This window comes from Coptis chinensis, chromosome 3 (assembly GCF_015680905.1).
Source record: "Coptis chinensis isolate HL-2020 chromosome 3, ASM1568090v1, whole genome shotgun sequence".
Classification (NCBI taxonomy): domain Eukaryota; kingdom Viridiplantae; phylum Streptophyta; class Magnoliopsida; order Ranunculales; family Ranunculaceae; genus Coptis; species Coptis chinensis.
This window is the reverse complement of record NC_141458.1, coordinates 103,401,922-103,416,271: the sequence shown is the minus strand read 5'-3', so window position 1 is coordinate 103,416,271 and position 14,350 is coordinate 103,401,922. Positions and strand designations below refer to the sequence as shown.

Sequence of the window (14,350 nt, the reverse complement as noted above, 5' to 3'; positions counted from 1 at the left end):
TTAAGGCCCGATATGACAACGAAGAATGAGGCATCTGTGATTCTGTTCTCTCTGTTTTTCTGCTTCTCATTACGCGATTTTGTCCAACCCATGAAAGAGAGATTCTATCAGGCTGCATTCGTACGTCCCACGAGAAGCACGAATTGTGACACTATTTCCCACGCGAAGAAAGATACATGCTTTAGTCATTGGTTTAAAGTTTAAACTTCTATATACTTTGACACCAACATTCTCCCCACGTGCAGCACGTGCGAAGCTACTAGCAGCTTTTTTTGGGTAAAGCTACAAGCAGCTGCACACCATCCTTTGCTAGTTTGCTTCACTAACCTATATATGTGCACTAGCTTATCAGAACTAAAATACCCAGTTTTTTCAACAAAGAGCAGACTCTTACTTGAAGTTGCTTTGAGAACAAGTGTAGATATGGCTGCACAAGAAGGTGTAAATTATCTATCAGGGTTAGGCTTATCTCGCCTAATATGTCTTCCTATGGCACTAAGAGCGGCAATTGAGTTAAATGTATTTGAAATCATCTCCCAAGCTGGGCCAGATGCTCAACTATCACCATCAGATATCGTCGCAAAAATCCCCACGAAAAATCCCAGTGCTGCGATTTCCTTGGATCGAATTCTTCGAATGCTTGGTGCAAGTTCAATCCTCTCTGTCTCCACGACAAAAAGTGGAAGAGTCTATGGATTAAATGAGGAATCGCGTTGTTTAGTGGCTAGCGAGGACAAAGTTTCTGTGGTACCTATGTTGCTATTTACTTCTGATAAGGCTGTTGTCGAGAGTTTCTACAACATTAAAGATGTTGTACTTGAAGAAGGGGTTATACCATTTGATAGAACTCATGGAATGGATTTCTTTCAGTATGCTGGTAAAGAGCAAAGAGTCAACAAATCTTTTAATCAAGCTATGGGGGCTGGTTCCACTATTGCTTTTGATGAAGTGTTTGAGGTTTACAAAGGTTTTGATAATTTGAAAGAGTTGGTTGATGTTGGTGGTGGTATTGGGACTTCACTTAGTAACATTGTTGCTAAGTATCCACATATCCGTGGTATTAATTTTGAGTTGCCTCATGTTATTGGTGATGCACCAGATTACCCAGGTTGGTTTCGCTCTTTCACTCTTCCACACACACACACATCCTCTCGGTCTCTCTCTTATGTATTTATTTGATGTAAACAGGCGTGGAGCACGTTCCCGGAGATATGTTTGAGGGAGTCCCAAATGCACAGAACATTTTGCTCAAGGTTAGTTCAACAAGATTTGCAGCATAAAACTGAGTTGGGTTTGCAATTGGATCTGGAAAGTTTCATGGTGCCTGGAAGTACATTCTTAAACTATATCATAGTTGATGACTAATACATGATTTATGCATGCAGTGGGTACTTCACGACTGGGATGATGACAGAAGCATAAAGATACTAAAGAATTGCTGGAAAGCATTACCTGAGAATGGAACGGTAATTGTAATCGAGTTTGTTCTTCCTCAAGTATTAGGCAACAATGCAGAATCTTTCAATGCATTGACTCCCGATCTCCTCATGATGGCGTTGAATCCTGGGGGTAAAGAGAGGACAACAATCGAATTCGATGGTCTAGCTAAGGCAGCAGGATTTGCTGAAACAAAGTTCTTCCCAATTTCACAAGGGCTTCACGTGATGGAATTCCACAAAATTAACTGTTAGTACTTAATTGTGTACGTTTCATTGTATTGCTTGTGGGTTTTGGCCTACGATGTTCAAGAAGAATAAGATTGGGAGACGGGATAGAGAAACAGAAGAACCAGTACGCTCCGCTTCCATCCCGCACTCGTGTTTTCATTTGTGGAAATATATTTTCAATGAATATGCATTTTTGCAGAAGATGATTTTGTAAGTTTTCAAAAGAAAGTAAAATCAAGGATATTTGATTGACGGCAAGAAAGAATCACCACCAAGACATGTAAGATGGCAAATAGATATATATTCTGCCTCTATATACTATGAGCACAAACCTGTTCGGAGACAAGTACATGGGGATTATGTATTAGAGGTGAGATAATTCCTCACCTCTGATTCAAAAAAGAAAGACCTACTGTAGTTACAAAATTCCTGACAAAAGGCTCCTACCTGAAGACACATTCTTCAGATATATGTTGTCTCCTAACAAGGGAGGAGAAAAAGTGGAAACCCTACCCAACCATAGCTAAATGCGGAATTCATCAAAAGAATGCCAGTCACTTCTGAGAATCTGGTCATTCCTTGCTCGCCAAACAACCCATCACTCTGCAATTTGCCCCTACTGGTCATATCTCAATACTGCTTGAAACAAGCATTCCATTATGACGATCATGTTTCTAAATTTTTCTCCAAATCTCCTACTAACCAATGTCCATACACTTCTTCCTAACAAGCAGAATAAACAAGAAGCGTAATAACATACAAACAGAAAACCAGAATATGTAGCAGAGCCAAACAGCATCAATATCGGAGTCCAATAACCTGAGATAGTTGCTTGACAAATGCGGGCCACATGCTCAAGCTGAAGATAATATCTATATTCATCCATTCTACAGCTACTCTCCCAATCGTTACCAATGACAAAAGTTGGAACGACAGCATACCTTCTGCTTCTGTACTTTCCCATGTTAAACGGAATGAATACCCTGCATTAAGACCACATAATAGAGATGATTGTTTTCTTTCTACACCTTAAAATTGCTTAAAAGAAGAAGATTAACTATCATTGACATTGGTTTAGTATAAATCTAATGGAGCAGAAAATTTTCACCTTGGCCCTACTTGGTCTATAGAAGAAGAGCAAGTTTTTGGTGAAAGATCCAAGTGTTTTGAGACGGCCAAGTAGCTCCTTGATGTATCCTGTTGGGAAACTTCAACAATTGATAAACATCAATAAGATTTAATAAATCAAACACCTAAACTGCTAAACCTAGAGTTTAAACCTTCAACAAATAATATTCAATAACAACCAATCTAATAAACTCGAGGGTTTTTTAGTTTTTGGCCCATGTGATAATATGGTAATTAGACTTTGGCCCACCCTTACTTCAATATTAGGTCTTGGCCCATTGACTGAAGTTTGACCTTGTTGACTATTAAGAAACTTTGGTGTGAGAAGTGATGGTCAACAAGGTCAGTTAATGGGCCAAGACCTAATATTGAATTAAGTGTGGGCCAAAGTCTAATTTCACTATTATCACATTGGCCAAAAACTAAAAAACCCTAAACTCAACAACTAAATCTAATTAGAAACCAAACTGGAAACCATCTTAAATCCTATTCCTAATTGAATTAGGAAACCAATGAAAATATAAACTACTAATTAATTATTAATGCATGCTCATGCATCAATCTCCTCAGCTTGAAAGAAACTCATCCTCGAGTTTGGAGTTATAAAAATTCATTAATGCACAAAAGCTCTTCATAGTTATATACGTCACTCCTACTTGCTAAAAAAAGCCACATGATGGATCACGAAAGTATGGAAGCAATGCCACACCACCAACTAGAGGCAAATCTACGTTGGAGTTTCACCTCCATCATTAGATTATTTTAATCCTAGCCTACCAAAGACACAACAAAATCCCTTAAAACATGTGTATATTCAACACTCATTATATGTCTTACAACGGCATTAGTATAGCCCTATTTGTAACTCAATAAATATAAGGATGGCGGCAAGCAGAACTTGAAGAGTTGTTACAAGACCCCCTGGAAGGCAAAATTGATAAGAAAACAAAGATCTCTCTGACAGAATCGTAACTTAAGATAAAGAGACACCAAAGAAGTGACAAAAACCATTGTCATCCACATATCGTTAAGTATCACCAAGGAAAATGAAAATTCTTAAACGTAACAACATTTTACTATTTAAGCTATGGAAATGAAGTATTACTGGTGTTAATTTGCATTTTAGTCTAAAGGATTGTATGTACCAGTGTACTCATACCTCTACGAACGACTACCATTGGGTACTACTATAAGAGTCACCCACTAATGAGGCGTGCTTGCTTGCCCACTACTGTGGCAGTCCCGCTTGCCTACTAGTGAAGCGTGCTTGCTTGCCCGCTACTGTGGCATCACTTGGCTACTAGTGAGGCGGGCTTGCTTGCCCGCTACTGTGGCAGTCCCACTTGCCTACTAGTGTGGCATTCGGGCATTCCCCCTATTGGAGCAATAACACTACCCACTAATATGGCACCCAAGTTATATATAGCAGGTCCGGAGATACGTCAAGAGATTTTTTCCATATGAAGCTTTGGGAAAGATTTCATACAAAGAGGAAAATATCTCATCAAATAAGGAAAAGGTATTTTAAGCAATAAGATTCCTATAAATACCCAACAATCATTTCATACAAAGAGGAAAATATCTCATCAAATAAGGAAAAGGTATTTTAAGCAATAAGATTCCTATAAATACCCAACAATCATTTCAAACAAAGAACTACGTACATTTTTTAGACTTGATTCCAGAGAACGATTTGAATACGTAGGCAGCCATTGGTGCCTTGGTGGTACAGTCTCTCTCACTTCATATCAACCTCTCCAACAAGATCATTGGTGTGTTTGCGTGAGTCCTCACCCAAACATAATTGGCGCCGTCCGTGGTCCTTATTGACGGGCTCTCTTCCACGTTCCTTCTTCCAAGCACCATTAATGGCAAAAACTACAAGGTCTCAGGCGAACAAGAATGCAAGAACACAACAACAACAACAAGACGAAAATCCGGAAGTACTAATCAATCAGGAGGTGATAGAACAACCTGCTGCAACAGATCTACAATATCAGCCTTTTCAACTCCAAGTGCCATGACAATCCAGATCTAGACGTCTGCCATCTCAGGCTCCAGTAACTCACCTTCAAGATCTAGATGTTACAAATGCAAACGAAGTAAATCCGGAAAATATTGAGATAGGAGATGAAGACGTGCCGTTAGAAGTACTGCGTCAGAGGTTCAGAAGAGAGAAGGAGCATAGCAACTACTTGCAGAAGCAACTGGACAAAGGGAAACAAGTACAAAGGGATGACGCCGATGCTGCATCTTCCACACCGGCAAGAGCTCCCAGATCCGGTGAAAACCGGAGTGTATCCAACCGACTACAATTTAATTACGGTACATCCCGTCTATTGGAGCCTGTCCCTGAGCATCATCACTCAAGGTCAAGCAGACATTCATCCCATTCAAGAAGACGATTCAGATCTCGAAATACCAACAACACTAGGCGTAGAAGTGGTCATAACATGACAAGATCATTGAATGTTGATCATAGCGCATCAGAAAGGTGGACAACATCCACCATAAGACGCAATGATGGACGCCAAGATCAGGACCTCAGAGACGAATTGCAACATGACCTTAAACATGGCTTGAATGTAGCAAACCGATACAGACAAGTTAACGACGGTCAGCCCAGAATATGGCGACACCAAAGAAATGGCTCCCCAGTTAGATAGCCTGGCCCGTTTTATTGGCATAGGTCTCGCAGCCCAATATAGAAGCAAGCAACAACTGGGGGCGACAACACCGTGAGATGCAACGTAGTGAAATTACTCCTCAAGTCGTAAATCTAGAAGCCACAGGTGCACCATTCACGGAACAACAAATCAAAGACATCGATCATCAAGAAAACAATGACTAATGTGGGTGTCACAGAAGCATGATGGAAAGACCTTGCAGTGAATGAAGATGTCGTCGGGAGATTTTCCCTAAAGATACAAAATGCAGAGCATCAGAAATGATTCAAACAACTAGACCTTCCTACGTTCAACGAAGCAGGAGGAGACCTGAACGATCATGTTATGGAGTTTAAAAACAGACTAATTCTATGGTGCAAAGACCTCCTGTGCAAACTTTTTCCGTTTACGTTAAAAGGAGAAGCTCTACGTTGGCTTTCCAGCTTGCCAGCTCAATCTATCGCGTCATTTCAGGAATTAGCAAACCAGTTCACAGATCGGTTTAAGCATAATTGGACACGTCCTAAAGATGTCAACATCTTGCTCAACACCAAGCAGCAAAAGAATGAAGCATTGGCAAAGTTCGTAATTCGTTTTTGCCAAGTGCAAGCAGAGGTCACCGATGTCCCTGACGTAATGATCATTCATGCATTCAAGGAAGGAGTCCATTTCGATAAAAACGGAATTTACAACTCCCTTGTACGGGACCCCCCACAATCAAAATCCGATTTGTTTGCACGAACACAACAGTTCATTAACATGGAGGAAGATGTTAGATCAAAAGCCTCAAGAGACAGACTTTCGGAGTAAAGACTCAAACAAAGGTAAAGGCAAACAAAAGCAGAACATATCGGAAGGGCCACAACAGAAGTCAGAATACAACAAAGTTAACACAATTCGTGAGGAAATGAAGCTCACTCCATTAAATGTCAAGTACGATGCGATATATGAAAAGATCAAGGGACGCAACTTACTTTTTCCTCCGCTACCCTTACCTGAAAACACTAAGTCTACACATGACAAAAATCTTTGGTGTCACTTCCACAATGATTTCGGCCATGAAACAGGAAAGTGCAGATCTCTCAAGGGAAAAATATAGAGGCTAGTCGACAAGGGACAATTAGACGAGTTTGTGCTTTCAAAAACTGTGAAGCAAAATGTAGCAATTACTAGCCACAATGTCATACTAGCTGGTCATGCCAAAATCAATGATGTTTCATGAACAAGGCAAAAGTGTGAACAACGAGGCAAGTTTGGTTTATTGCGGGAATTTTATCATGTCAATAACATTGATTTTGTTGAAGGAATTCGTTCAGAAACCACAGAGCCTGGTCCCCTATATTTTAGTGATAGAGATTTAATCGACGTCCATCATCCTCATTATGATGCTGTCGTCATCTCAGCTTTCATTGGATTATGGCAAGTTCAAATGCGATCATGATAGATAATCGGAAGTTCTCATGCGGCATTTTTTTGAGTTGCTACAAAACATGCAAACCGTTAGAAAATTTAATTATTGCAGAAAATACTCCAATCATTGGGTTTGACGGAACCGCAACAACCCCAGTAAGAAGAGTCTCTCTACCAGTCACGTTTATAGACAAGTCCATCGACATTGAATTCATCCTGATGAATTGCAAGTCCCCTTGCAATGCAATCCTAGGAAGAGACTAGCTCCACAGCATGGGCGCAGTAGTCTCTACTTTTCACCAGGCAGTAAAATTCTCATCTCTTGACAAAATTTGTAAAGTGCGCGGCGACCAAATGGCTTCCCATAGCTGTCACGAAAAAGTCTTGAAGGAATATCGTCAGTCGGATATGCGGGGAAATACAATTCTCGATGAATTATAGCGCGTCTAAATCGAGAATCGATCCACGCCGCGATTTTTATATTGCTAGTTCAAAAAATGAAGGACCGCCGACTATCGACTGCCTCTTAGAAGTTCAAATTGGGAATTTAGGCGGAGAAACAACTTTCATATCGGCAGAACTAACGGAAAATGAACAAAAAGAAATTGTAGCACTCCTCAGAAAGAACAAAAAGATCTTTGCTTGGTCAGTCGAGCAGATGCTTGGAATCAGCCCAAAAGTTGCAGGCCACACACTTGACATGGATCCTACCATCAAGCCAGTTCGGCAGAAGCCTATGCGCATGGCTCCGGATAGAAAACTCAAAGTCAGAGAGGAAATTGATCGGTTACTCTCAACTCAGTTCATACGGCCAGTTTCATATCCGCAGTGGTTGTCTAACGTGGTTGCAGTGCCCAAGAAAGATGGTAAAATGAGAGTGTGCATTGATTTCACGAACCTTAACAAAGTTTGCCCGATTCATTCCTACCCTCTTCCATGAATATCGGAATTTGTAGATGCCACGTCTAGCTACCCACGCTTATCATTTATGGATGCGTATTCGGGATACCACCAGATCCCGCTAGCTGTTAAAGACCAAGAAGCAACTGCATTCATCACTGACCAAGGGATTTTTTGTTACCAAGTTATGCCTTTCGGTTTAAAAAATGCAAGGGCTACGTACCAGAGGATGATCAACACCATATTCGGAGATATGTTGGGCAAGACAATGGAGGCTTACATTGATAACATAGTTGTAAAATCCAAGCACAGTGACGATCACATCTCTGACTTACAATCAATTTTTGACATAATTGACGAATTCAACATGTGGCTAAATCCTTTGAAATGTGCTTTCGGACTGATATCAGGAAAATTTATAGGGTATTTGATTTTGACTCGTCGAGGCATCGAAGCTAACCCAGAACAAATCCGATCCATTCAAGCCATGCCCTCTCCAAAAACAAAAAAGGAGATTCAACAGCTCACAGGGCACTTAGCAGCACTAAATCGTTTCATCTCTAAATAATCGGACCGGTGTCATCCTTTCTTTCAGACGTTAAAAGATCCAGCAAGGTGGAATGATGATTGTGAAAATGCCTTTCAATCAATCAAGAACTACCTGGTCTCGCCACCGATCTTGGCCAGCCCAGCTACAGGGCAACCTGTTAGAGCTTATTTGGCCGCTACAGATACTGCAGTAAGTGCAGTCCTGTTCATCAAAGGAGAATACGGTTGTCCGATCTTCTTCATTAGTAAAACACTAACGGGGGCAGAAAGTAGATATTCGATAATTGAAAAAATTGCTCTAGCGTTGGTTCATGCTGCCAGACGCCTCAAGCCGTATTTCCAAGGAAGACTGATCAAAGTATACACGAAATATCCTAAACGCAAAGTTTTCCGAAGTGCCCAGAAATCAAGCAAACTCGCGGAATGAAATATCTACTTAAGTGCTTATAGCATCAATTTTGAACCTCGCGTTTCAGAAAAGGGTCATGCACTTGCATCCCTAATGGCAGATTTCCCTATCGACGATTTTATCCCCTAAGTCAACCAAGACAACGGTATCTATAGCGAAACGGCTATAGTTGGGGGTGAGGAAGCCCTGCCAAAACATACTGACCCTTCATCTGATTCATGGATTGTTTACACGGATGGCTCACACGACAAATCCGGCTCTGGATTAGGATATGTTTTTATCAAGCCAGATAAATCAACCATTAAGCGCTCAGTTCCTTTTGGGTTCAAGGCCTATACAAATTCAAAATCGTGGAGGTTGCATTTACGACACCTTACTCCACGCATCAGAAGGTCGTGGAGTTTGCGTTGACAAAACCTTACTCCACACATCAAAAAGTCATGGAATTTGCGTTTGCAAAACCCTACTCCACGCATTAAAAAGTCGTAGAGTTTGCGTTTGCAAAACCCTACTCCACGCATCAAAAAATCGTGGAGTTTGCTTTTGCAAAACCCTACTCCACGCATCAAAAAGTCGTGGAGATTGCGTTTGCAAAATCTTACTCCACGCATCAAAAAGTCTTGGAGTTTGTGTTTGCAAGACCTTACTCCACGCATCACAACGTCGTGGAGTTTGCGTTTGAAAAACCCTACTCCACGCATCAAAAAATCGTGGAGGTTGCGTTTGCAAAACCTTACTCCACGCATCAAAAAGTCGTAGAGTTTGTGTTTGCAAAACCTTACTCTACGCATCACAACGTCGTGGAGATTGCGTTTGCAAAACCTTACTCCACGCACCAAAAAGTAGTGGAGTTTTGCGTTTGCAAAACCTTACTCCACGCATCAAGAAGTCGTGGGGTTTGCGTATGCAACATTTTGCCCTATGCACCAGAAAGTCGTGGAGTTTGCGTTTTCAACACCTCTCCACGCACCAAAAAGTCATGGAGTTTGTATTTTCAACACCTCTCTATGCACCAAAAAGTCGTACCCCTACGAACGACCATCATTGGGTACTACTATAAGAGCCGCCCACTAAGGAGGCGTGCTTGCTTGCCCACTCCACGACTTTTTTGGCATCAATACCAACACTAGCATTAATAGATGCCATGTCAAACGGGCGGTTGCTACTATCAGTTTTGTCATGCACTTGCACCGCAGATATTTCAATCACACTGTTCCATTCTTTTGCAGTAATATTATGTTTATTCTTCGCCGCAAAGAACGAATTCCATCCGACGAAGTGGGGGCGGTGTATGTACCAGTGTACTCATACCCCTACGAACGACCATCATTGGGTACTACTATAAGAGTCACCCACTAATGAGGCGTGCTTGCCCACTACTGTGGCAGTCCCGCTTGCTTACTAGTGAGGCGTGCTTGCTTGCCCGCTACTGTGGCATCACTTGCCTACTAGTGAGGCGGGCTTACTTGCCCGCTACTGTGGCAGTCCCGCTTGCCTACTAGTGTGGCATTCGGGCATGCCCCCTATTGGAGCAATGACACTGCCCACTAATATGGCACCCAAGTTATATATAGCAGGTCCGGAAGATATGTCAAGGGATTTTTTCCATATGAAGTTTTGGGAAAGATTTCATGCAAAGAGGAAAATATCTCATCAAATAAGAAGAGGGTATTTTAAGCAATAAGATTCCTATAAATACCCAACAATCATTTCAAACAAAGAACTACGTGCATTTTTTAGACTTGATTCCAGAGAACAATTTGGATACGTAGGCAGCCATTGGTGGTACAATCTCTCTCACTTCATATCAACCTCTCCAACAAGATCATTGGTGTGTTTGCGTGAGTCCTCACCCAAACAAGGACAAATAAAATATATACTAGAAAAAGAAATATTGCTTACAACACAATGCACTTTGTTGGAGTTAAAGACAAGTGAGAATCAACTTTTTGAAGAAGAGTCCTTTTAAAACTTCAAGTGAACTATGGATTCCAGAAGAATTTAAAGTATGAAAGCTGTACTCATGCAGTCTTCTAGAGGATGTAAGCAGAAAACAGAATCATGCATATGGAGTGGTGAACACATATGATTGGAAGAAATTTAGTTAACTTTGTACATATCGGAACTTACAGCCTTTCCCACACAATTATTTGTCTAAAAACTCAATAACTCATAATCACAGGGTAAGTAGAAAGGGAAAGTAAGTAAGTTGTCAGCAGTATAAATCTTACACAGCATACCTGCTGAAGGTCATGACCATCATCACATAGAGAGCCTCTACGGGAGGTTTCTTTTGAGTTTGTCAACAATGGTAGACTTAGTTGATTGGCTTCATCAGCTGGTTGGGCATGCTGACGATGTGGCTTCTTTCGCAACGAGCCAGTACAGAGATTGTCCAAACCAACTTGAGTACCTACAGAAGAATGCAATTGCACATTGTCATTGTTTCAGTTTCTTATCCTTACAGTGTTAGATTGCACCACAGCTTGCTGAATATGTGGTTCGTGCTCAAAGAGCAAGTGGAGAGATCCTTCAAACTAACAGGATTACCTCCAGAAGATTCCAACTGCATATCATCATTGTTTTCTTTTCTTTTCCTTGGACTTTTTCTGTTTCCCTCCATGACAATGCTGTGAGGTCCCTCCTGTTGCAGGTTTTGAAGCCTCTCAACTTCTTTCGATAGCTTCTTCGCTGTCAAGTACCGCATAGAGTTAACAGATAAAGAGCAGAAAATATATTCTTTTTCTTATGTATATAAGTACAATAGACACATATTCAAACAGAGTAGAAGAATACAATACAATCCAATCCAATTCAACCGCTATCACACATACAACTCTTTACCATCTATCACCACATGGATTCCATATAGCTATTCAAGGGAAGTAAAAGAACCTGATCCAGTAAGCTAAGCATTTGAACTGTCACATTTTGTGGGAATCAAACAAATAACTTTTTGATAAGTACAGACTAAGTTTCTTAGATCTCCAACTCGAACAGAAGCCCTTTGGTGAAGAGACTATACATGAGAACTTTATTTTAAGTTTGTCACAAAAATATATTTCATTTCATACTTCCAAATGTCAGAATAACAACAAAAGGACGTGACTTCTAGCACCAATTGTTACCGAAAGGAATAAAAACATACTATCCAACTAGCAAGTATATGACTAAACAAACTGAGCATGGCGTCTTATATACTTTTGAAAACTACAATCCGCGAGCCATGTTATAATGCATCAAAACACAAATCGTGTACTCTGTCAGTCTGTCTGTCCCTTGGTTGACTTTCTTAAAAACAACAATGAATTTGAACAAAATGATTGATGGAAGTGTGGATTCAATCAGGGAAAAATACTCTCTTTACAACTTGTCATTTTATTTTCATACAAATACTTGTACTAGATTTTAGACGATGTTTGATTACACTCAAAAAGCAAAGTAAAATTTCCCCCTTCATAGGTCTCTAAGACATAGTTTACCAAGGTTGGGTTGATACTTAATAACCCAGAGTACAAGAACTTTCCAAAGAAACAATGAGCAGCATTCATTAAATAAATTAAATTGTCTTACTCTTTTGGCATTCTTCAGTCATAAGCTTTCTGTACTCGTCTCTGGACGATCTGCATATACTATATGATTTACACATTAGGTTTCATCCTGCTTTGAAATAATAACAGTGAACGAGTGAAAAAGTTTCAAACAGATCGAATCACTTGCCTCATGATTTCAAGTTCTGCATTCCGCTCATTTAACTGAGCCTGAAGCCTCTCATTTTCAGTTTTAAAATATTCTGTCTGCTCCTCCAAGGCTGCAAACAAATTGAAGGCAAAACAATCTGCATTTCAGTTCCATCATCCAAACAACAACAGCTTTTTTTTAACGAACTTTTAAAAAATGGATGTTAAGAGAATTAATACCAGAGGCATAGTTCACGATTGCGTTTTCTTGGTCATGAACGTACTCTTCTAATTCTGATATTTTGGTCGTCTAAAGATAACAAAAGCTCGAAAATATATCATTTACCACCCAGGAATACTATGCCAATTACATGATTGAAAATGTAAATAGTTCACGCATACCTTCAGTTTATTGTACTTGTCGTAAAGTTTAGAGTATAGGCCCTCCATCTGAATTTGCGTTATATAAAGTTCAGTTTCAGCGTGATTATTTATGTTTTAAGTGAAGTAGTTTCAGGTAACTCAGACTGCGACAGGAAGAAGTATACGTATACCTGAATAGTGTCATTCATTTTAAAGTTGTGCTTGCAACGTTACTTCTCTACTCCACTAAAAGAAGAAATAAATTTTCATTTTGTATACTATATACAAGGTGCAAACAACTTTTAAAGTTGTTGGTTGGTTCCGTAATCAAGAAGCTATCTGAATTCTGAAGTGCCAAATATGCTTGCCCATCTTGCCTGGGCAGGAGCCAGTAGACCTAAGGGCATCACCAATCGGGCCTGGATACGGGCCTTTACATTCAAATATGACGGACTTTAAAAAAAAAAAACGCAGCTCCTAAATGGACCTCCAATTTTATCATCCTGTATCTGTGTTCATTCTTACAGATATTTTGAAGAAGCCCAAACCCAGAATTTCTGCACATGGCTCAACTTAAAAACTCACGTGAGTTCGGTTGAATCAAATTTCTATCAAAAATTCTTTAGCAACACACAAAATGAACCGAAACTTGTGAACACAATGATGTGGCACTCATCAGGCAAGAGGTGCGTGTGTATTTCTCAAAGAAGTACTGCAAATCAAGGTCTCTCTGCTTGCCAGGTCATTGTGTTCACAAATTCGGTTCAAAGTGTGTGTTGTTGTAGAAACACTCAATTTCTATTATTCTCACTGTTTTTATATCACCAGTCGGGCCTAAATACGAGCCTTTACCTTCAAAGTTCAAACAAGACAAAAGAGCAACTAACCTATTAGATATATCAAAGATGGAAACTTTTATTTAATTAAGCAAAAGCCTAATATAACTGTTATGCATGAGTCAAAACCGAAACAGATCAGGACACTTGTTTCTTTCGTTGAGCACTACGTCAATTAGGACATCAACTCCATACCCAGTGCCGGCTCATTCATAAGGCGACTTAGGCGGCCGCCTAAGGCCTCAAATTTAGAAGGCCTCCAAATTTCCTTATTTCTCCTTATATAAATTTGATATTACCATCTTTTATAAAGAAAAAAATAAACAAAAAAGATAGTAGGAGTCTATTTGTTTTCTCCCCACGCACTAAATCTCATGAGTGAATTGGTTTGAAGAAAGTTTAATCCAATAGACCACTACACAATTTGCATCTTAGAGTTATAGGATGAATCTAATGGTTGCTAGTGCGTAGTTGTCTTAATTTTTGTGGGAGTGTCCTCATTTAGTTAGATATATTAATTAGAAAGAATCAAAGAAAATATAAAATTCCACAATATATGCAAGAATCTCCACTTTCTATGGCGCCTTTTCTACTCTTTATCAACTTAACTAATTAAAGACATATTAAATACATATTAACCAACGTCTCTCTTTCTCAACATCTCTCTCACATACACTACTTTCAATTTTTCAATAAATTTTTAAAATAAAAAAGGCCTCGCTTGAATTGGTCGCCTAAGGCC

General features: G+C 39.9%; 2 protein-coding genes across 3 annotated transcripts; one reads left to right on the top strand and one right to left on the bottom strand.

Annotated features, from left to right (window-relative positions):
* The first annotated feature begins 346 nt into the window (after positions 1–346).
* LOC147512367 ((S)-scoulerine 9-O-methyltransferase-like) lies at positions 347–1,868 on the top strand. Its single transcript, XM_086595341.1, is given in 5 exon segments — positions 347–543; positions 545–586; positions 589–1,108; positions 1,189–1,253; positions 1,386–1,868. Coding segments are annotated over 5 exon segments (1,053 nt in total). The 5' UTR covers positions 347–423; the 3' UTR covers positions 1,692–1,868.
* An 85-nt stretch (positions 1,869–1,953) lies between these two features.
* Positions 1,954–13,020, bottom strand: LOC147512366 (uncharacterized). 2 transcript variants are annotated; one of them, XM_086595342.1, is made up of 9 exons: positions 12,964–13,020; positions 12,812–12,859; positions 12,650–12,719; positions 12,450–12,540; positions 12,303–12,352; positions 11,280–11,420; positions 10,970–11,142; positions 2,776–2,864; positions 1,954–2,650 (listed from the first exon to the last, which is right to left on the bottom strand). In XM_086595342.1, the coding sequence occupies exons 1-9, from the start codon at positions 12,979–12,981 to the stop codon at positions 2,284–2,286; spliced, it is 1,047 nt and encodes a 348-aa protein (XP_086451468.1). In that variant the 5' UTR covers positions 12,982–13,020; the 3' UTR covers positions 1,954–2,283. The 2 variants fall into 2 exon arrangements, with proteins under 2 accessions (XP_086451468.1, XP_086451469.1); XM_086595343.1 differs by lacking the exon at positions 11,280–11,420 and having other exon boundaries at positions 12,964–13,014.
* Positions 13,021–14,350: the final 1,330 nt, after the last annotated feature.